Here is a 24,875-nt window from a genome sequence, read left to right on the forward strand (position 1 = left end):
TCCATCCCTGTATTTTGAGCCTATGTGTCTCTGCACGTGAGATGGGTCTCCTGAATACAGCACACTGATGGGTCTTGACTCTATCCAATTTGCCAGTCTGTGTCTTTTAATTGGAGCATTTAGCCCATTTACATTTACATTTAAGGTTAATATTGTTATGTGTGAATTTGATCCTGTCATTATGATGTTAGCTGGTTATTTTGCTCGTTAGTTGCTGCAGTCTCTTCGTAGCATCGATGGTCTTTACAATTTGGCATGTTTTTGCAGTGGCTGGTACTGGTTTTGTCACCAACTTTATTTTTTTTAATGTCCTGAAAATAGTTTAAAATTTGGGAATTATCTGCTTTTTGACAGCTTGGTAGAATTCGTTTGTAAAATGATAAAACCACCCATACAACCAATGCATTTTCATGGAGATCTCTAACATTTTAAAATGTTCTATGGTAATTGATCTACTGAGGTTTCCTACTTTCTCAAAACATTTTTAATTAATTTGTTTCCTGTTTCATGATAAATTTATATTTTTTCCAAATTTAAAATATTTTAACACATTTATAGTTTTCTTGTAATTTAAAATTTGATTTTTATAATGATCTTTTTCTTTACTGATTATATTTGTGCCTTTTTTCATTTTTATCTTGATTGTATTTGCAAACTTGTTAATTTCAAACTCTTCTCACTCAAAATATCTTTTATTTTCCCTATCCAATTACATTTTTAGTTTGTTTTCTGTTTATTAATTTTTATTTTTATCTTTATCAAGCTTTTCCTTCTGTTTGTGCTTGTTTCTTTTTTCAAAAACTTAAGTCATTTCGTTTTAGTCTTTCTGATTTTGTGAGAAAGGTACTGATTTCGCTATATTAATGAGTTTTGATATGAGGTGCTTTCATTGTTGTTTAGCATTCGGTAGTCTGTCATTTCCTTTTGTTTCTTTTTTATGTCTAGAAATAAATATATTGTTTCTTAACATACAATTGTAAACATTTTTGGTGATTTTGTTGTAAATTTGTTATTTTATTTCACTGTGATCACAGAGAATGACATGCATGTAATTTTTAAATATTTCTTTATGTTCTAATAGAATGAATTTCTTTAAATATTCCATGTATGTTTAAAAAGAATGCATATTCTCTGCTGCACACAAAGTATTTCTCTTTCCCCCATATATACAGCTCAATTGTGTTGCTCAAATCATTTATAACCTTATTTTTCACCTACTTGGTATGTTGGGGATTTGTCAGTTTATTTCCCATACGCTATCAGTTTTCACTTTATACATTGAAAGCTATATTGTTAGATACATATTCATAAATTTTAAATCATTGTGATATGATTTATCTATTTATCCATATGAATGTCTCTTTTTTATTTTAGATTCAGGAAGTACATATGCAGCTTTGTTAGTAATACAGGGGCATATTGCATGATGGTGGCATTTAGGCTTCCAGTGAACTCATCACCCAAATAGTGACTAGTGACTATGTACCCAAAAGTAGCTTTTCAATCTCCCCAACTTTTGGAGCCTCCTATGTCTATTGTTTCCATCTTTATGTCCATGCATACCTATTGTTTCTCTCCCACTTCTAAGTGAAGACAGATGGTATTTGGTTTTCTATTTCTGAGTTATTTCACTTAGGGTAATGGCCTTCATCTGCATTCATGTTGCTGCAAAGGACATGATTTCATTGTTTGTATGGCTGCATATTCTTCCATAGTGCATATGTACCACATTTTCTTTATCTAATCCACTTCTGATGAACACTTAGGATGATTCCATGACTTTGCTATGATGAATACTGCTGCAATGAACATATGAGTGCACGTGTCTTTTTGTAGAATGATTTCCTTTGGGTAGATACCCAGTAGTGCGACTGCTGGGTGGAATGCTAGTTCTACTTGTAGTTCTTTGAAAAATCTCCAAACTGCTTTCCATAGTAGTTGAACTAATTTAAATTCCCACCAACAATATATAACTATGACCTCCACATTCTTGCCCAAATTTGTTATTTTATGCCTTTTTAATAATAGCCATTCTAACGTTTGAGTTAGTATCTCATTGTGGTTTGATTTTGCATTTATTTGCTGATTAGCGATGTTAAGTATTTTTTTCATGTTTGTTGGCCACATGTATGTCTTATTTTAAGAAGTGTTCTGTTCATGTCTTTTGCCCAGTTTTTAATGGGGTTTTTTTTTTTCTCTTATTGATTTGTTCAAGTTCCTTATATTAATAGATTCTGGATACTAGTCCTTTGCCAGATGCATAGTTTACAAATATTTTCACCAATTCTGTAGGCTATTTACTCCAGTGATTGTTTCTTTAGCTGTGCAGAAGCTTTTTAGTTTAATTAAGTCCCAATTGTATATTTTTGTTTTGGTTGCATTTACTTTTGAAGTCTTAGTCATAATCTTTGCCTAGGTCAATGTCCAGAAGAGTTTTTCCTGCATTTTCTTCCAGAATTTTTATAGTTTCAAGTTTTGCATTTAATTATATTTCATACTATATTAGAACTGCTAAACCAGTTTTATGTATAGCATTTGCCCAGTATATATTGCATTATTTTCAGATTATATCTGTCACTTTGCTTTAGATATGTCTACTACGCACTATATATAGGTATTTTTAATTTCAATTTTAGTCAGTGTCTTTTAATCAGTGTTTAGTTCTTTCAAATTTGTTGGAGTTACTGACTTATATTTAACTTCTTCTTGTCATCTTATATTTTATTTTCTATTTGCCCAGATTTGTCTTTATTTTGCCCCAATCCTAACTTACACGATATAAGAGATTTTTAGTCATTTTCTTTCTTCAATTGGTGTGTAAGTTATACATTTTATTTCTATTCTTCTCTAGTGGCTACTATTAATATTTTAACCTATGTACTTAAACCTATATATTTCTAAAAATTTATACAGTTAACAAGATTTATATTATCTTTCCCTAACAAGACAAAACACTTCTCTTTATTCTCTCTGCATCTACACATCACAGGTTAATAATGTTTACAATTATAGCTCCAAGTTGTTACTTAAAACACCTTTTTAAAAAATGACCAGTACTGATTTAGACTTAATATGCTTTACTAATATATTTTCTAAGCTTCGGTTCTTGCATCCTACTGCTATTCTCATTTTATCCAGAATTCCTTTTTTTCTTTTTGGAGTAAAACCTCCAGTAACTATTTCAGAGACAGTCTGACGGTGTTAAACTTCCTATGTATCTTATCTTCACATTAGGATGATAGTTTAGTATAACACAGAATCCCTAATTCATAGTAATTTGTCCTTATCACTTTGAAAATGTGCTCCATTATCATCCTCTGACTCTGCTTTGTAGGTGATCGGCTTTTTGTTCTCAAATAGTTTTTAAGTGCTTCTTTTTATCCCTGAATTCTGAAATATCCCTACAATGTGTCTAGTTATGGGCTTTTGCATTACTATTATTTTACTCTTGCTTAGTGCTCCATGAGCTTTTCCATAGTGATGTATGTGTTTTTTAATAGATGGAAGTTCTCAGCCATTATTTTTTTCAAATGCTGACTCTTGTTCCATTCTTTCCTTCTTGGCCTCCCTCATGAGATAATTTTGGAGCTTCTAAGTTTATCCTTTATACCTCTTAACTTTTCATTCATACTTCCCAACTCCTTATCTCTTTTACTGCATCCTGAGGTAATTCTTTATTTCAATTTTCCAGATACAGTATGTATTTAGTTCACTATCTTGAGATTAGGAATCTGAAGTTCACATTTAGAGCATAATGGAACCTATATTTATTTTCTTTCTCTTGGGAAAGATCACTATCACTCATCTCATCATTTTGTATTTCATTAGCCACATATTTTTGAAGGAAAAGGAATAATAATTTATTGAATATGTATGTGTGCCAGGCACTGTACCACATACATCTGGAAATTTTACATACATCACTATTATTACCCTATGTCAGAGAACATCCAAAAAAACATTCTAGATAAGGGCAGTACTCAATTTGTGGCCAAATTAGAAATGTTCCACTATACTGTGTGTTTTCAAAGGCAATAATATAAAACTCAGTATTGAGCTCTAAGATTTTATTTTATAACAAAATCACCATGGGGATTTCTAGTTAGGTGTTTCTGAAATTTTAGGTGGATAATGCTGCTTGCCATTTTTATACAGGAAATCTTGCAAAACTAGGCATTACTTGGGGAGAATATCCTTCCCTATTAGCATGAAAAGTGTGATGATTTGCCTATTAAATCTCAGAATTGTTTGGTATAATATAGTAATAATAAAATGTACCCCAGTTAATATGGCTATCATCAAAAAGACAAAAAATAACAGAATGCTGCAAGGATGCAGAGAAGAGAGAACTCATACACTGTTGGTGGGAATGTAAATTAATGCAACCATTATGAAAAAAGGTATGGAGGTTCTTCAAAAAACTAAAAATAGAACTACCATATGTTCCAGCAATCTCACGTCTGGGTATATATCCAAAAGAAAATAAATTAGTAATTCAAAGAGATATCTGCACTCCCATGTTTATTGCAGCACTATTCATAACAGCCAAGATATGAAATCAACCTGAATGTTCATCAGTGGATGAACAGATAAAGGAAATGTGGTATAAATACACAATGGAATATTATTCGGCCATAGAAGAACGAAGTTCTGTCATTTTCAGCAATATGGATGAACCTAAAGGACATTACGTTAAGTGAAATAAGCCAGGCACAGAAAGGCAAATACAAATGCATGTTTTCATTCTTATGTAGGAGGTTAAGAAAAAAGTTGATCTCATGGAGGTAGAGAGAATGATGGTTACCAGGGGCTGGGAAGGGTCGGGGGCAATGAAGAAAGGTTGGTTAATGAGTACAAACATATAGTTAGATAGAAGCAGGAAGTTACAGTGTTTCATAGCACAGTAGATTCACAACAGTTAACAACAACTTATTGTATATTTCAAAACAGCTAGAAGAGAAAATTTTGAATGTTCCCAACATAAAGAAAAGATAAATACTTGAGGTAACGGATATTCTAGTTACCTTGATTTGATCACCATACATTGTACCCACGTATTAAAATATCACATGTATCCCATAAATATGTGCAATTATGTATCAATAAAAAATAAAATGTAGAAACGGGAATCTTAGGATTAAAGGACACTATTCACTTAGGCTTTTTTAAAGTACAAGTGAGTAATATGGTGAGAGAAGGTATAGTGAGATTTGGGAAGTACCTGTCAATTAAAAAGGATTTGTGTCTTCTACTTCCATGCTTACCATGGAACTGATCTGATAAAAAGTATACATGGATTAGTAAGCATGCTATAAGCACAAGGCCATAAATGCAATCTCATTTACCTGGAGGTCCAGGAAGGCCAGGTGGACCCTGTATTCCAGGAAATCCTCGCTCTCCTTTTTCCCCGGGCAAGCCAGGCAACCCAATGTTTCCTTTTTCTCCTATAGTTATACCAGTCCCAGGTCTAGGAATTACCTTTATTACAAAAGAAAAAAAAATAAAGAAATGCAAAGAAGAAAAGCCTTGTTCTCCTGAAAATACTATGGGAGCTACATATGATTGCAATGTCATCATTTTCACATAGTTTATGAATCACATTCCGTATCGCTCCCATCCTCCAACTGATTAGAAAATGTCCAATACAAGTAACAACATTACCATGTTCCTGAGCCCAAGGCGTATAAAACTAAAAGTATTTTTGATGTCTCTTCTCCTATAATTCACATTCAATTAATTCCAGTCTCCTAAGCCTGACAATTCTTTACAGAAAACATCTCTCCAATTTGCCCCCTTGATTCCTGTTGCCACAACTGTATCATCAACTCACACTTAGAGTAACAGAAGCACCTCTGATCTTGTCCCTTGAATTCCAATCTATTGTTAGGATATGCTTCCTCAAAAACCATTTGTGTGCGTGTGTTAACTATTCTGCTTAAGGACTCAAAATTGCTCACTACTTTTTACTACAAGTGCTGCTACTTTTAATCCTGAACTGTAAGTCACTTTTCACTTCCAATACCTCTCTCACCTATTTAATCTCCTATTATGTCTTACAATAAAGTTTTATTATAGTGAAGTCTGTCTGATTCTAATCATTTCATTCAACTTGCACATTCTTGTCTATGTCTTTGCATATTCCATTCCAAACATGTGTAATGCCTTTCCCCAATCTTTCCCTTTATTAACCCACATTTATTTCTTCCTTTAAAAAAGAAAACTACCCCATAAATATATATACCTACTATATACCAAAAGAAATTTAAAAATAAAACCCATCTTTTCTTTATTGATTAAACCCAACTAATTAATCATTCCTTTTTACTCTGTATTCTTGTAACTCAAATATTTTCTTAAAAACTTAGCATTAAATAAATTAAATATTTAAAAATTCTTCTTATAGACCTATAAAGGTAAATGAACATCAGATTTAAGAGACTGCCAGTCTGATGTACAAATTAACACCTAGTAGCAGTATGATATTTCATCCTGTCTCTATTGGATGGATATAAGAAACATTCACACAAAAGGAGACAAAAAGTTGTGGGACTTAGGATTGGAATAGTGATTCAAAAGGAAACTGGGCTGCTAAATAGGACTGTACTCTCAAAATTTCCATTTCTTCTGATACGTATTAAAATTTTATCTTCTCATTTTATAAAGAGATTATTTCCTAGAGGAGTGAAGCTGATTTTAAAATGAAAGTGAATAAAAAAAATCTAAGATCTTCTTTAAGTATATCCTCATTAGATTTAGTACAGTCCTAAGTATTAATAACTGAGACTCACTATGGATAATAAGAATTAAATTAATGTTACTAACATGTCTGGACACATAAGTTTTCCAACATTCGCACTGTTGCGGCTTCAATGCAGTTTGAAGTCAAGAGTCTTACTAAATTTCAACCAAAGAAAAACCAATATGTTAAACCTCAGCAACGATATTTTATTCCTAATAAGACTGGAAGTACAGTTGACTTAAATTTCATAGTGAACACAAACATGACAGAAATTCTGTAGCTCCCCCACTCCCAATTATTCTTTCATAAAGCAGCTTCCTACGTGCGTTATTAAAAGTCCCTAGAAAGCACACACTCAGGAAAGAAAGAGGTGTGAATCAGACAATTACAAATTTAGAAAACCTATTAAGACCAAATCTATCTTTCTCCTGAGCTCTGCAGGGGAAAGGACCAAAACCCCACCCCACCCCAACTTCCCCAAGTTTTGTTTTGTTGTTGTTTTCATTGAACCTTTGTAAGCAACACTTGCACCACCTGCTGGTTGCTTGAGAAGTGATCTGGCAATCATGAAGTAAAACAACCCAAAGCCATAATTTTAGACCTTTACCATGCAGAAGTAATGCATAGGCAGAACAATACAAGACCTTGAGGCCAACGTTACTGAAGTTTTTAGATATAAAGACTTTTAAGCCAGTAGAAATTGATAATGACTTGAAATTTTCTGTTCTATGAAGAAAAAGTAGGGAGTATGCAATTAAGGCACAAAAATGATAATGCATTAATAAATTTTGATAAATGAATACTAAAAAAAAACTTACAAGTCCAGGAGGTCCAGGTGGGCCAATGTCACCTTTTTGGCCCTGTTCAATTCAATTGTAAATAGGTTAGTAAAATTCACATGAAAACATCAATTTCCTCAAGAATATAAGAGACACTTTTCAAAAAGACCCAGAAATCAATCATAAAATACCTCAAATGAGAAATGCAACATGAAGTAATGAAACAATTCTGAGCTAAGCCTAACCTGTGATGTTGTCTCAGATTTACTAGCTATATAATATTGACCAAGTTAATTAACTTCTCCGGTTTATATACAAAGAATAAAGATTTTTGGACCAGAGTTTTAAGGTATTTCTAGTTGTAATGTTTTTTTGATTTTTAAGATTCCTATTTTTAGCCAACTACAAATACTCTATAAAGAAGATAATAGAAAAAAATGGTAGCACTAGAATCAGTGAAAAACTTACATTTTTTTTTTACATTTAGCCATATTTCTCCTCATAAAACTAGCCAAGGACATAAATGTAGTGTCATTTCTATTAGTGACAGATATTTCAGATGCGATGGACTTAACTATCATCAATAATAGCTAGTAACTCTGAATTGCTTTTGTGAGCTTGCTCTTGGAAGCTAATGGAAGACAAGTTCAGATAGAACTTTTATCGTTGATTAGTAGCTATAACAGCATGGAAAAAACACAATATTCAATATTCAAATGTTACTCTACTACTGGCCAAGACACAAGGATGGTCTTTTTCATACTTCTATTCTGACTCTAGTCTTGTTCATAGAAGCCATCCATCTATATACAAATACTACTTGACAAAAAACCATTTTATCTGAGTATTTCCTACCTCCCTTTATGCTAATTGTGCCTTTTAAGCCATGCTAGAACTTAGACCTAATTTAGAAATAAACCACCATTAAAATATGTGCCTTCTGCCTACATTCAAGTTTGTAAGGCCTTTCCTTCCTTGCCTGAAAAACAAAAAAGCTTGCAGTTTTTGATACAAAGCAATTAAAGACAAGAGGGATTGGAGTACTGGTTATTTTGTGACCTGCTAAAACTCTGGTAATTGTGTGCTTCATACAATGTTTCAAAGTCATTTGAAAAATAGGTAACTAAATAATTGACCTCAGTCAGGGTGCATTGGCCCAGTAGGGGGGAAAAACAACAAAGAATTAGCCACAGACAGGCGCCTGTAGTCCCAGCTACTCGGGAGGCTGAGGCAGGAGAATGGCGTAAACCCGGGAGGCGGAGCTTGCAGTGAGCTGAGATCCGGCCACTGCACTCCAGCCTGGGAGACAGAGCGAAACTCCGTCTCCAAAAAAAAAAAAAAAAAAAGAATTAGCCACAGACTTACAGACAGTAATTGCATACAGAATGGAAATGTTTAGTGGCGACGTTCTACATTCACAGCTATAAGCCTTTTTCGTAAGAGGACCTCACTAAAATAGCGCTGAATTCTCTTTGCGGAAAAAAAAGCTTTGCCGACACAAGCTCAAAGTAAAGGCAATGACTTTTCACAGTGGAGATGCTAAAGTTAAACAATGCTTAATGTATTTCTGCAACATGGACTGTGATTTATGGCAATGGAAGAAAATTTAGCAAGTGTGGTATAAAAGAAAAATGAGCAAAAGATGAATAAAGAAGGAATATTTTGAATATAAAAGCTAGTTATGTAGACGTTTTCCATTTATAATTCAAGCTTGAGAGAAGAAAAGGATTATTTTAGCTAGACTAAACCAGTCACTTCAAAGTATTAAAATTCTTACCTTTTCACCATCCCTTCCGGGTTCACCAGGGTAACCAGGATCACCAGGCAAACCCTTTAAAAAATAGCGGATAGGGTGACATGAGCACAAATGGTGGGGTTAGGAAATCTCCAAAAATTGTCTTCTCCATAGAAGCAATGAGAATACTGGCAAAAATGGTCAGTCAGAATTAACTTTCATAACTTAACCAAAGCTTGCAACAATTCAAGGAGTGTTTTCTCAGAAAAAAAAAAAAAAAAAATGCTGAATCTTGTGAGAACTCAGAGCTTTGTGGCATTTTAACTTGCTCTATTGCCACCACCTCTCCTCACAATCAAGGTGAAAACCCGCAGCCTAGCAGCAACTGGAGAGGAAAGAACAGGGCTGGAGCTCCTTCAAAGCCCCATTTCTAGAGAATTATCATTATATGATCTGTCTGGTGGTTCAAAAGAAGACTATTTGCAAGGCTGCCTTTATTTGACCCAACTTGGGCTCTCCCAGTGCAAACAGAGAACAAGAGAACAGCCTCCCTACCGCCCAACCCCCATTTGTTGAAAACACTAAGAGGCAATTGTTGAATATCACAGCTGCCTGAATCAAGACAAAGACCAATTGTTCCAAAAGAAGCCAGGAACTGAGGCCCTGAATTTACCTCTTGATATTTTATAATATAAAATATTTTTGAACTAGAGATTGTAAATGAGGATTGCCTGTTTAGTAAAATATCCTGAAACCAATTTATCTGAATTTAGTAATTCTAACCTATCTTGTTAAGAATTATCCTTTTCCCATGGAATAACTTACAAATTTCATCAAATATTCTCTCTGTCCTTGAAAAACTCTTGCCTACTGTGGATACTCTTGATACTGAAGCTGCTTGAAATAATGTTTTTGGAATTACATATTTTATTTCCCATGCCCCTTTTTGGTAGTAAGTAGAAATATTACCTGTCAAAACTTTTACTGAAAAAAACATGTTCACACACACAGAAAAACTGTATGGGAATATTTGTAATAGTTTTATTCATAATGGCCACAACACAGAAACAACCAAAATATCCTTCAATGGGTAAATGGATAAACAAACCATGGTATATTCAAATTATCAAATACTACTCAGCAATAAAAAAATGAACTGATACACAATTCAATGTATTATGCTATGTGAAAGGATCCTGATTCAAAAGGCTATATACAAAATGATCCAATGTATCTGACATTTGGAAATAGGCAAAATTAAAGAGACTGACAAAAGATCAGTTGTTGCAAGGAGGTTGGGATAGGGGAATAGGGAGGAGATAACTACAAAAGAGCATGAGGGAACTTTTGAAGGTGATGGAAGTGCTCTTGATTATGGTGGTGGTGACACAACTGTATGTGTTTGTCAAAACACAGAACTGTAGCCGGGCGCGGTGGCTCAAGCCTGTAATCCCAGCACTTTGGGAGGCCAAGACGGGTGGATCACGAGGTCAGGAGATCGAGACCATCCTGGCTAACACGGTGAAACCCCGTTTCTACTGAAAAAATACAAAAAAACTAGCCGGGCGAGGTGGTGGGCGCCTGTAGTCCCAGCTACTCCGGAGGCTGAGGCAGGAGAATGGCGTGGACCTGGGAGGCGGAGCTTGCAGTGAGCTGAGATCCGGCCACTGCACTCCAGCCTGGGCTACAGAGCAAGACTCTGTCTCAAAAAAAACAAAAAAACAAAAAAACAAAAAAACACAGAACTGTAAACTAAAAATAGTTCCTTTTACTATATGTAAATTATATCTCAATAAGTCTGACTTTAAAAAATAGATGAACCTCAAATTTATATTTGGTGTAATTGGATTGTTTGTAATGCAAAGGATAAACGCTTGAGGGGAAGAATACCCCATTCTCCATGATGTGCTTATTTCACATTGCATATGTGTATCAAAACATCTCATGTACCTCATAAATAAATATATACACCTACTATGGACTCACAAACATTTTTAAAAATTGAAAATTATATTCAAAAGACAAAGACTGGATAATTTCAATTCATTTAAACTATTTCCAGACCCCACACTCTTTGTCATACTCTTTCTCTACCACCATATGTTATACCAACATATAAATGTCTCCAGTTTTGCAGGGGGAAGAACCTTAGCTACTCACAGGAATTCCTGGTTGGCCGTTTTCTCCATCTTTGCCTGGTTTACCCTACACGATACAAAGAAATGATAGAGCAACAACATACATTTGTTAGTTAGGAAGTATAAAGTTAAAGAATATAACAAGCTTTATTACTGGCTTGGACTATATTAAGTAGACTTTTTAGACATCAACATTATAATGTCAGTAGTGATATTTTGAAACAATGGAAGTAAGATGTAGGAAGAAAGAATAAAATCACACACACACACACACACACACACATTTAGAATTTTTTGCAAAGAATATTAGCAGTTACATCACTTACTCTTTTGCCTGGCTCTCCTTGCTCACCCTTCTCACCTTTCTCACCACCTGGGGGACCCTGTACACATAAAAATAGTTTCACATTGGTTCATAGAGTATTGTGTACCAATGCCAATTTACATTAAATGATGCTAAAGCACTTTAGGTTACTTACTGGAGGACCACGTATCCCTGGAGGTCCAGGAGGCCCTCGGTCACCAGGAAGTCCCTATGTAGTAGTAGGGGAAAGGAAGTCAATGTTAATACTGGAACATGCTTTTCATTCTAAGCACTAGCACTAGCTAGAAGCATTTTTAATAAACTGAACCACAGCTACATCTATGTTGCAGCAACATGGTTAGAGCTGGAGGCCATAATCCTAAGTGAATTAATGCATGAACAAAACATCAAATACCACATGGTCTCATTGGGGGCACAAGGACATAAAGATGGCAACAATAGACACTGGGGACTACTAAGAGTAGAGGGAGGCAGGTAATACTTGTAAAACTAACTTCTGAGTACTATGTTCACTACCTGGCTGATGGGATCTGTACCCCAAACCTCAGCATCATACAATATACCCATGTGACAAACCTGTACATGTACCCCCTGTATATATAATAAAGGTAGAAATTTTTTAAACAATAAAATAAAAATAAATCTCCCTCTAAAAAAATTAAACTGAACTGTATACTCATGTAGTATAACCAAAGATAATAGGGTGTTTCTAATTTAAGGTTGAAATATTCTAAGCAAAATTAACTAGAGCTATCTTTGCTCATTTCAGTTAATTTCTTGTCTATATACAAGCCAAGATTTGAGGTAAATAACAAGGCAACACTTAAAATGAAAAAATGACAATTTTTTATTCTTATAAAATATTTTATACAAAGTAAGAATACCTAAAACAAGGAGATTTTGGGGTCAAATGGCATACATATATTTTGGCAGATAATTAAATGGCCAAAGTCATATTGATGGTAGAGTTTCAATACAACTTTTCCTTTATTCTTAACTTTCTTATTCACATTTAAGAGAAACAAAAATGCACACATTCTGTTTGTTTAAGTGTGGGCCAGTATGCTTTAAAAATATATCTAATTTCCCTCATCTACTCTAGCAAAAGCAGAGTATCAGATAATTATTTCTAAACACAGCAAAGGCTTATAGAGTAACATTATCTTTCTCCTTGCATATCGGTGAAATGTAGACAACACTGTCATCATTCTGACTTACCACAACCTAATTTTATACATGAATGGATTCTTCAAATAGCCAAAAACGGAAATAACCCAAATGCCCATCAACTGATTAATAAATGGATAAACAAAATGTAGACTACACAATGAAATATTATTCAGCCATAAAAAGGAATGAAGCACTGATATGTGCTGCAAAATGATTTAACAAGAAAACACTATGCTAAGTAAAAGAAGCCAGACACAGAAGATCACATATTATATGATTCCATTTATATGAAATATCCAGAATAGAAAAATTTACAGAGCCAAGAAGTAGATTAGTGATTACCTAGGGCTGGTCAATTTGGGGAGAAATAGGGAGTACAGCTAACATAGGTATGGAGATTTTTTTAAGGAAGCCTAAAAATTTTCTAAAGTTAGATTGCACGGATAGTTTCACTACCCTGTGAATACACTAAAAAAATTGAATTGTACACTTTAAATGGGTGGATTCTATGTATGTAAACTGTATCTTGATAAAGTTATTTTAAAAATTTAATGATCTCAGCCAGGCGTGGTGGCTCACACCTGGAATCCCAGCACTTTGGGAGCCTGAGGCAGGTGGATCACGAGGTCAGGAGTTCAAGACCAGCCTGGCCAACATGGTGAAACCCCATCTCTACTAAAAATACAAAAATTAGCAGGGTGTGGTGGTGGCACCTGTAATCCTAGCTACTAGGGAGGCTGAGGCAGGAGAATCGCTTGAACCTAGGAGGCAGAGGTTGCAGTGAGCCAAGATCATGCCATTGCACTCCAGCCTGGGTGACAAGAGCAAGACTCAGTCTCAAAAAAAAAAAAAATAATAATCTCAGATCCTTGTTATTTAAAAAAATACCCTGATATATAACCACATTTCAGCTTATAATGCATTTTAATGGAATGCCACTTACATATAAATATTATTTTTAACTTTTTATCATTTTATTTTTTCAGATTTATTGAGGTATAAATGACTAATTAAAAACTGTATATATCTAAGGTGTAAACAATGTGATGTTTTGATATACATATACATTGTGAAGTGGTTACCACCATCAAACTAATTAACATATCCATAGCAAGATTTTCATTGACTTCCTCCCTACTTACTCACCTGATCTCCTTTCTGAAACTCTACATCAATTGGTCTTTTCTGTTCACTGATCTGCCCAGGTGGCCCAGGTGGGCCCTGAAGACCTTGCTCACCCTGTTTGCAAGACAAAATAAGGCAGTGATATTTCATAACCACCACAGACAATAATATGACATGTAAGATAAGATAACTGCAAGAATCAAGAGAAAGAAAGAAGGCAGTTCAAATGACTACAAAAAGAGAAAGCTGAGGGCTGAATAACCAACTCTCTTTCTTTACTCACCTTTTCACCCTTGGGTCCCTGGAAATTTAAGCCCATATTCCCCTGGAAAGAGAAGTTTCCATTTAAAAATCTCACTGACAGTAAGAAAAGAATACACACCAAATAAAAGATATAAAGAAAAAGAAAATTACCTTTGGTCCTGGAAGTCCTGGTGGACCAGGAGGGCCCTATGAAGAGAAGAAAAAAGAGAAAATAAAATGTTATATTAATAAGTTAATTTTAAAAGTTACTTAGTTTCAGAAAGAGTAAGGTGTGAAAAAGCACATCAAAATAGTATTTTCTTGTCTGTTTTCATTTTAGTCAGAGACACACGTTTTAACTGATTAAAATGAGTTAGATGAATGTGAGTACCTCTGATGACAGAACAGAAATGGGCAAGAGAAAAAAACTGGGATGGGCAGAGGTAGACAGGTAGCCCCAGTGTCAAAAATCAATTCAAAAGTTAATCTCAACAGCCCATCAAATTTTTCACATCAGAATTATACGTAAATTTAGGTACCATAACGCAATTAACTATCAAGTTCCAAAAACCATGTGTTATTTTTTAAAATCCAGTTTGATTTTTATACAATCTGACTTTGTGTATTTGAGAATGTTTCAAGGTTTGAAAAATTAAATAGGCACCTTTCTGCTCAAGTATGTTGCCTCTTAACCTCAATGGGCCTATTTATTTATATATTGTATCTTGGTGACATTTCTTTCGTTGTTTTTTTTTTTTTTGAGACGGAGTTTCCCTGTTGTTGCCCAGGCTGGAGTGCAATGGAATGATCTCGGCTCACCACAACCTCCGCCTCCTGGGTTCAAGCGATTCTCCTGTCTCAGCCTCCCGAGTAGCTGGAATTACAGGCATGCACCACCAAGCCTGGCTAATTTTTTGTATTTTTAGTAGAGACAAGGTTTCTCCATATTGGTCAGGCTGATCTCGAACTCCCAACCTCAGGTGATCCACCCGCCTTAGCCTTCCAAAGTGCTGGGATTACAGGCATGACCTACCGCACCCGGCCTCTTGGTGGCATTTCTAAGATTTGGCTTCACCTGTTGAATTAGGGTTAATTCAAGGAATATCCAGAAATGTAAAGTGAATCGGTTAAGTGGCCACAATGGTTCAGGAAATTCAAGGTGTAACAACATACTCAAGGGGCACCAATGTTCCAACAGCAGAATTAGGAAAAAGTGTAAAAGTCCATAGTTTCATGCTTTGCATTAAGTCTACAACTAAAACAAACTGAAGGGTTTTGTAATCTTCCCCCAAAAAGTTATAGGAAAGCAGAAATCACAATCTTTTCTGGTAGATTCCTCTAGTATTCATCAAACATTATTTCCTTCATTCAAAAGTGCAGGACCAATTGTCACAAACAAAAATGTACAATCTATACAGGTATAATGAAAACTGTCACTTAAATATATGGTAGATGAGAGATAGAGTGGCATATGAGAAATTACTTCTACTGAAATACAATTTTCTTGGCCTTTTAAGAGGGCAACAGCAAAGTTGTAAGTCCAAAACATGACTTGAATGAAATCTAAGTATTGCAGAAGTAAAAATACTTAGAATTTACAAGGATAGAAAATAAGAGTGACTATAGAGGTAGTAAAGTAAGAGAATCGGTTACACATTCAGGATCTGTAGAAGTTTTACGGGTATAAAAACCTGTGACCAATTGCATAGTGATCGCTCCCCTCACCAATTCTACTGTTTTGTCCCAGGCGCCTAAGAAATGAAAGCCAATATTTTTTATGAAGCCCTGCTTTTGTTCTTCTTAAACAAAAAATTGCAGTTTGAAGAAACATGTTTCATCAAGTGATTAGAAAACTGCCTTAAAAGACTTTCTGAAATGGCCAGAATTGACTTCAACACTGATACATCAAGAAGCAACCAACAAAATATTTCATCATAAATCTTTCCTTTTATATACCTCATTTTTCCATCTATAAAATGGAGCCATTACTTAGAATGCATATTATTCACCACATCATTGTAAAGTCACCTTTAAATAAGAAAATTATAAATTAGGAATGTTGAGAATGCATTATGTTTTCAAGTATTATAAATAATATTAATATTCATGAAAGAAGTCAGAAAGGAAAGGGGGAGAAATTAAATTAAAGAAGAGAGCTTACCATCAAACCTGGTGGTCCTGAGGGACCAATTGGCCCTGGTATACCAGTGGGACCAGGTAGGCCCTGTTATAAAGTGAGTAAAGAAAATGATGAAAATAAAAAACAAAAAAACTAAAAAAACAAGCCCTTCATTGTATTTTTTTTTGGTAGACAAAGTCTCACTCGTGTTGCCCAGGCTGGAGTGCAATGGCATGATCTCGGCTCACTGCAACCTCCGCCTCCTGGGTTCAAGTGATTCTCCTGCCTCAGCCTCCTGAGTAGCTGAGATTACAGGCACCTGCCACCACGCCTGGCTAATTATCGTATTTTTAGTAGAGACGGGGTTTCACCATGTTGGCCAGACTGCTCTCGATATCATGACTTGGTCTCCCAAAGTGCTGGGATTACAGGCGTGAGCCACTGTGCCCGGCCCCCTCATTGTATCTTACAAAGAACTAAATGGATGAAATTTGGACTTCATTTAAACTTCAGTTGTCACTGGAATTCTGCTCTACAATTTTATCATTCAGCAATATTCTAAGTGAAATTTTAAAATGCATAGGGATAAAAGGATTAAGTAGTTATAAGAAAACTTGTGGTTTAAAGTGGTAAATAAATATAAGACAAATAATAAGGAAAATTTACAAAATAAAGTGATAAAGGTATGCATTTAGTTGGGGCTTTTATGCTATAAATGAGAAGGGAAAGGCTAGTACTTTCAAGATAGCTTCTCTAATTTAAAAATAGATAAGATTAAAGACAGAGGGAAATAAGAGTAACTGGGATAAATTATAAGAGAATGATACAAGTGTTATGGAATAATTTGGCATGTTAAAAACCGAAAATTTGGCCTATAATCTAGCAATTCTATAGTTAGATATAAATCATGGATTTTTTTGTAATGAAAAAATTGTGGGCTTGGCACAGAGGCTCACACCTGTAATCCTAACTAATACTTTGGGGGGCCTAAACAGGAGGATCGCTTGAGCTCAGATATTTGAGACCAGCCTTGGAAACATGGTGAGACCTTGTCTCCACGAAAAATTTTAAAAAGTAGCCAGGTGTGGTGATGTGCACCTGTGGTCCCAGCTACTCAGGAAGCTGAGGTGGGAGGATTGCTTAAGCCCAGGAGGTCGAGACTGCAGTGAGCCATGATCATGCCACTGCACTCCTTTCTGGGCAAGAGTGCAAGATGCTATCTCAAAACAACAACAACAACAAACACCACATAAAACAAAAAACACCAAATTGTAGTATGTTCACAAATGGAAAGTTATATGAAAGTGAAACTGAGTGAACTAAAGCCATATCCAAGAATATGGATGAATCTTAGCATATCAAGTAGAAAAAGTAAGTTGCAGAAAACTACATAAATATTACATTATTTTATAAAGCAAAACTAAATATTCTATTACTTAGAAATATATGCATATATAATAAAGCTATTTTTAAGGCACAGTGGAAAACTCAGGAGGGTAGCTATGTCTTGGGGCAAAGCAGAAGGATTTGGTTACCAAGGGACACACAGGTTGATTAAAAATCATTTGTAATTTTCTAGCTCTTAAATGTTGTTCACTTTATAGTTATGCTTCATAACATACGTATATTTTGCATGTATTCTGTTGTATTTTCAAATATTACTTCATAACAATTTATAAAATATAAAGGGCAAGATTGAGTGAATTTTAAAAACTGTGCATGGGTGATATCAAGTAAGAAATGAGAAGGTAGCTAATGAAAAAAGTCCCCAGTCTTGTATCTTAGTGATAAACTACCAGAAAGTTTTGATTTTTCATTTTGGGCAAAGGAATCAATTATCATGAAATATAAACTCTGAGAAATTGACCTCCTAATCTACATTCAAAAGTTACTGCTCTCTCTATGCATGTTTTCTACAGGCTAAAATTTTTTTCTTAAGATTACATTTGATGTTCACTATGCATAAACTGTATTCCTTCAGCCTTCAAAATATGTTCATATGTTACGCATAACTGATAGTGTTACAAATGATATATTTTAATATATTCAATGGGACACCCATACTTTTTATTTTTAATTAGGTCTTTTGTAAATGTACAAAAGACCCTACTGCTCTCCACAGTACAAGAATAAGAATATAGAACCCTATTTCTGCTGCCAATCCCCAAAAAACTGGATAGAAAAGCAGAAGAATGAAGCAGATGTTGTTAAAATTCTCCCTGGTCCAGATTGCTTTTATTTTCAGGTAGAAAGTACATGTAATGTCTAATAAACATCTGATGATAATTTTTACGACAAAAACAGAGAGTACTAAAGGTTGAGGGATTGTTGTAATCTTTTGGTTTAATCAATATAGCAAAAAAAGAAAATCACCGGATACTTACTTGCATTCCAGGAGGACCTGGATATCCTGGATTACCCTTTGGTCCTGGCAGTGATGACATAATTATACTACCTGGTTCACCCTAAAAGAAGCCATCAATGGAAGTTCTATGACACAGTTATTATACATGAAAACCAGCAAACCACAAAAATGATCTGAAGATTCAATTTGTAACAGAGATGTACTAAAAGATTAGGCCATCTCAGTAATAAAAAACTTTTAAAGGAAAATGAGGAAGTGGCCAGAGTACACTGAAGAACAGTAGATTTATTAAGAGTGTAGTACCTTCAGTTACTCGTAAAAAATACGTAGTAAATATTAAGTATTTGCCAACAACTGTGGTAGGTTCTGGGTAATCAGTAATAGAGAAGATAAACAAGGCCTCTGTTCTCATAAAGCTAACAATATAATGGGAAAATACAGACCTTAATATGTAAAAATATAAGATGACAACATCAAGGGCTGCGAATATTAAGGGCTATGAAGAAAAATACGTGGTACAATAATTGAAAAAAAACTAGTGGAGAAAATTACTTTAGTTTGGGTAGTCAAAGAAGGGCAATCTGTGAAGGTAACATTCAGCCTGAGACTTGAAGGATAATGAGTCATTCAGGTAAAGACAGGAGGAAGAATATTAGGCAAAGTAAACCATATACACGAAAGACTCCAAAAGCAAAACGTTTGGCATATCCCAATAACTAAATGCAGACTGATGTGGTCAGTGAGCTAAAGGATAAGTTTAGTGGTTTAAGATAAGGCTGTCAATATAGGCAAGGACCAGAGCATGCAGTTCTTACAAACAAACTATGGACTTTACCTTAGATACACAGTAGAAAGTCCTTGAAGATTTATAAGCAGGGAGATTAAATTATCAATTAACACTTTAAAAATATCATTCTTGGTTGCTTTGTAAAGAATAAAACAGGAGGGGAGGTAAGGATGGAGCAGTAGTGAAAAAAAGAGACTAGATAAGAGGTTATTGCAGTAATCAAGATGAGACATTATGACTAACGTGGTAATAGTGGAAATGAAGAAAAGTGGATGAATTTAAGATGTCTTTTATAGGCACACTTAGTGTTTAGTGATGGAATTGAATGAGGAGGTGTGTGAAAGAATGGAAAATATAAATGTTAACTTCCAGGTTTTGAGATCATGTAAAAGTGTACATAACATATAGAGATGTAAATCTGAGATACGAGGAGCCAGAGGGAGGAGCAGGTTTATTTTGTGGGTGGGTTTACTTGGAACATGTGGAGATGTCAGAGAGGCTGATGAATACACATAGCTAACTCAGAAGAAAAGTCTGATTTGGTATTCAGTAACTAGATAGTAATCAATAATATGGGCATTAGTAATATTTCTGGGAAGAAGGAGTACAGACTGTGACCTGATGTTTGATGGGCATAAAAGAATGAGCTTACATAAAAGACTGCAGAATAACCAGAGGTGCAGAAGAAAAATCAGGAAAGGACAGTGTAACAGAAGCCAGAGAAAAAAATAATTCTACAGAGAGTAGGTGGTCAACTGTATCAAAGTGTAAGAAGATGAAGACTTAAAGTGTCAGAAAAGAAACTCAAGTCTAATATACACATTTTCAAGTGTATCAGCACATACAAGGTACTTAAAGCCATGGGAACACAGGAGACTACTTGTAAGTTTACAAGCTTACAAGCTTGTAAGTTTATACCTGCACAACTTCTAAAACACCAATTTTAAGACAGAAGTTTGAGTCATTATCCTATTGAAGTTGCAGGCTATCCTAATATTTTATTCAAAACATTCGTTCCCCAGGATGAGATGCTTACCTTCATACCTGGGATCCCAGGGGGTCCCTATTATTAAAAAGAAAAAGGATTATTTTATATGTATGAGAGAGAAACAAGTCAATTACAGAATGCTTTCTAAATAGAGTGTAAACTGAGTAGACTGCTGTAGCATCATTTCTGAATAGGATATATCTTAGGATACTTAGAGGTGACATTTATATACATATAAATTCTTGCTTTTGCCCAGCAGAAAGCTATATTACCAACTTCTTTTTGAAACATTTTCCTCTAGTTTATTACTTTAAAATGTATTACTTTGTTCCACATGAATGCCCTGGGCTTTCTCACTACATGTCTGCTTCTTTTGTTAATTCCTGTGTTCATCATAATCCCAAATTTTATAACTTACTGGAGGACCCTGTAAACCGGGAAAACCGGGACTGCCTGGAAATCCACGTTCTCCCTAGAAGGAGTTAAAAATAAAGAGCATGGAGGAACAAGAAACAAAGAATAACTATACCATCAAGATATGACTTCTTGAAAAGATTTCTGTAAAAGCCATTTTGAAACATACCAGATTGCCAAAAAGTTCATTAGCCTTCACTTTCCAATTACTTCAATATCAACTATCCATATCAATTCAACTTTTATCCCAATTCATCCATCCCAATCAGAAGCAAAGAAAAAAAATCATCCACCTCAGTTCTTTTCTTCCAACAAAGACATTTTGAGACAATCATGCCACAAATTCCTATCATCACATTTAATAGTTAATGATCTGCCCCAATTTCCTGCCCACGTGTTATATAGATTCTTACTTTAACTGCTCTATTACATTTTTCTTTTATCGTAAACGATTTCAAATTATTTTTGTAAAGGGGAAAAGATGGTAAGAAAGAAGGCCATTAATATCACCAAGAGGACAATAATAGCAATAGTTCTAGCAATTGCAGGTCATTATGTTTTCTAGGCACCCAGTACTAATATGGACACTTGGTTTAGAAAACAAAAGCTGAAATTGTTGAAGAACACCAAAGCAACCTCATTTCAAATACCTATACGCCATGGTAATCCTAGAAACAACTTCATCAGAAGGTTTGAAAGAATAAAATTACTACTGTTGTGTCTTTGTGAGTCCAATACCCTTCTCTCCACCTTGTTGCACATGGGAAAAGTAGGTCCCGAGAGAAAGGAAGTGGCCTAGACATCAAGTTTAAAAGAGAGAAAAAGAAAAAAACCTATATATTGTGGCTCCAACTTTAAAGTTCATTCTTTTACTTACATAGTAAGAAATGTAAGAAAAGCATTCAGACTTAAAATATACATAATAAAACAATTTAATTTGTTTAAAGTTTGTTACTCACATAGTTGGAAGCCTGAAACACAAGTTAATCAATGCTCCCTTTAATCATATAGCACACTGTCCTGATTATAGATACACTAGGCCTTCAAATTTGAAACTTTGGCTAGTGGTCTGTTTGTTGCTTAAAGCACACTGGCAAAAATAAGTAAGTATATAAAAATAAACAAATAACCAGACAAGGCACAAAAATTTAGTCAAATTTAACATGAAATGTATCAGGTAAACTAACTCCACATTGGTCTTATTACTTTAAAGTTGCCCTAGCTAAAATGAAGAACATGATTGGTCCTCACAAATCCCAAATTTAAAAAATTATTATTAACAAGGGTTACATTGACCTGAAGAAATATTGGAGATGAAAAGAACTGTACTGCCTCAAGTATATAGTACAGTATCACAAAATATGGCCATTGTAATGCAAAATAGTTTGTTCGAGTTATTTTAAAAATATGCCCTATATAAAATCTGACATAGGCCATTAGTTAGAAAGATCTGGCCAGGCGCAGTGGCTCACACCTGTAGTCCCAGCACTTTGAGAGGTCAAGGCGGGTGGATCAAGAGGTCAGGAGTTCGAGACCAGCCTGACCAACATGGTGAAACCGCATCTCTACTAAAAATACCAAAAAAATTAGTTGGGCATTGTGGCACATGCCTGTAATCCCAGCTGCTCAGGAAGCTGAGGCAGGAGAATCACTTGAATCCGGGAGGCAGAGGTTGCAGTGAGCCAAGATCATGCCATTGCACTCCAGCATAGGCAACAGAGCAAGACTCCGTCTCAAAAAACAAAACAAAACGAAACAAAGAAAGAAGGATCTAAGGTATTTTATGAATAGTTTTACAGAATATTATGTGAAAAACAGAAAATACCAAAAGAAAATACAGAGAATAACAATATATTGCATTAACCTAAAGGAAAAGGGGAAAGGGGAGGGAATAAGAATTGGTTATAATATGTAAGCTTACAAAAAGGGCAAAATTTCCTCATTTTTTCTTGCTATCTATTACTTTATATTCAATCCAACAGTTGACTAAAGAGAAGAAACATTGGATCAGAAAAAAAAAGTTTGCCGTATCTAAAGTTAGGGTTATTTAAAATTGTTAAACGTATCATCTTTGCCGATGAAGAAGTTTCAGTTTTCATACTGACGGTTTATAGTAAAAATGGATGTGCTGCATTACATATAATTTTTTAAGATTTTTCTTAAGGAAGTTATTTGGTGTGTTAAAAAAACTTAAAAACATGAAATATTTGAAAACATAAATTGTACCTAGGTTTTTAATAATGGCAAAGCAAATGAATGACATTCAGAAGTGTTACTTTCAACAACTGATATAATATTTGAAACATATATGTCCTAATTCTGTTTTAATTCTCATCCTACTTTATGCTAAAGCCAAAAAAGGATTTGGTAAGTAATCTTCAACCCAATGCAACATCCCACCTAATTATAAATGTTTAATGAAATTATTGATAGTTCAATATATAGAAAATTATAGTCAGAGCATACTTTATGTAATATCCTAGACCTGAAGCCACTATATCCCTTCTTCTATATTTTAAGTTAATTATTGTCAAGTATACTACCTAAGATTAAGTGGATGGATCTCACCTTGGTTCCATTGCATCCAGGAATACCTTGAGGTCCTGGGGCCCCATCATGGCCTGGCATTCCCTTTGAAAAGCAACACAACACATGTATAATATGTCTTAGATTACTTTTCAAGAGGTTTCAAACTAAAAAGTGAAATGCTACTTACAGGAAGACCTGGTGTCCCTGGAAATCCAGGAAGTCCAGGAGGACCCTATAAGAAGAAATAAAATCCTTAAACTAAATGACAACCAATAACAATAAAATAATATCCTACCTAAGGATATTATGAAAATTATTTTAGAATAGATTTGGAAAAAAATGTGTCTCACTATTTATTACCACTCATTGTTCTTTGAAACATTAGAGAAAAATCTCTTATATGTGTTTAAAAGTCTCTTTTATTGAAAACTATAAAAGAAACTTCAATTCGAGGGAGTATTGTCTTCATTGCACTTATTAGGAGGAGGCAAATTCGTGGATGAAATGTCTCTTCTAACAGATAAAGATCTCCCAGGTTTGTGATAAAAATTAATTCAGCAGGGGATGGGGGAGGAGCAAATATATTGCCCCTGAAGACATTAACAGTGATCACTCCCAAAATTCTTAAATTTCTCTGTCATGATTGGCAAAAATACAAGTTTGACAATATTCTCTGTAGGTGAGGCTATGGTGAAAAAGTATTCTCATATACTGCTAATGAAGATTCAAATGCTGTGGAGGGAAATTTGGAAATATCTAGCAAAGTTACCCATGCATTTGCCTTTTGACCTAGCATTTCACTTCTAAGAATCTATCCTGAAGATACCCTAGAAATTATGAAACAAAATATGAGAAACAAAGTTAACAACTGCAGCATTCTTATAGCTAAAGTTTAGAAACAATCATATAACCAGTTATAGTTAAAATTAGAAACAACTTGATACGGTTTGGCTGTGTCCCTAACGAAATCTCATCTTGAATTGTAGCTCCCATAATTCCCCCATGTTGTGGGAGGGACCCGGTGGGAGATAATTGAATCATGGGGGTAGTTTCCCCATACTGTTCTTGTGGTAGTAAGTCTCACAAAATCTGATGGTTTTATAAGGAGTTTCCCCTTTTGTTTGGCTCTCATTTTCTCTTGCCTGCTGCCATGTATGATGTCCCTTTGCTCTTCTTTCATCTTCTGCCATGATTGTGAGGCTTCCTGAGCCATGTGGAACTGTTAGTCCGTTAAACTTCTTTCCTTTATAAATTACCTAGTCTTGGGTATGTCTTTATAAGCAGTGTGAGAACAGACTAATACACAACTCAAATGACCACCAACAGGAACATGACTAAACAAATTATGGCACATTCACATCATGTAAAACTATGATTACTGTGTAAAAACTAATGATTACCTCTCAAAGGAAGATTAAA

General features: G+C 34.7%; 1 protein-coding gene across 1 annotated transcript in view; it reads right to left on the reverse strand.

Moving 5' to 3' along the window:
* COL4A5 (collagen, type IV, alpha 5) overlaps positions 1-24,875 on the reverse strand; it is a 272,036-nt gene that overhangs the window by 121,978 nt on the left and 125,183 nt on the right. The window contains exons 5-19 of the mRNA XM_011982572.1: positions 23,644-23,688; positions 23,496-23,558; positions 20,932-20,985; positions 20,562-20,588; positions 18,758-18,838; positions 16,416-16,478; positions 14,426-14,461; positions 14,295-14,336; positions 14,033-14,125; positions 11,871-11,924; positions 11,718-11,774; positions 11,414-11,458; positions 9,296-9,349; positions 7,558-7,599; positions 5,346-5,478 (exon numbers count right to left, since the gene is read on the reverse strand). Of these exons, the coding sequence (XP_011837962.1) occupies positions 5,346-5,478; positions 7,558-7,599; positions 9,296-9,349; positions 11,414-11,458; positions 11,718-11,774; positions 11,871-11,924; positions 14,033-14,125; positions 14,295-14,336; positions 14,426-14,461; positions 16,416-16,478; positions 18,758-18,838; positions 20,562-20,588; positions 20,932-20,985; positions 23,496-23,558; positions 23,644-23,688 (889 nt within the window). The remainder of the gene's footprint in view (positions 1-5,345; positions 5,479-7,557; positions 7,600-9,295; positions 9,350-11,413; positions 11,459-11,717; positions 11,775-11,870; positions 11,925-14,032; positions 14,126-14,294; positions 14,337-14,425; positions 14,462-16,415; positions 16,479-18,757; positions 18,839-20,561; positions 20,589-20,931; positions 20,986-23,495; positions 23,559-23,643; positions 23,689-24,875) is intronic.

Source organism: Mandrillus leucophaeus, unplaced genomic scaffold (assembly GCF_000951045.1).
Source record: "Mandrillus leucophaeus isolate KB7577 unplaced genomic scaffold, Mleu.le_1.0 Scaffold1055, whole genome shotgun sequence".
In the NCBI taxonomy this organism is placed as follows: Eukaryota; Metazoa; Chordata; class Mammalia; order Primates; family Cercopithecidae; genus Mandrillus; species Mandrillus leucophaeus.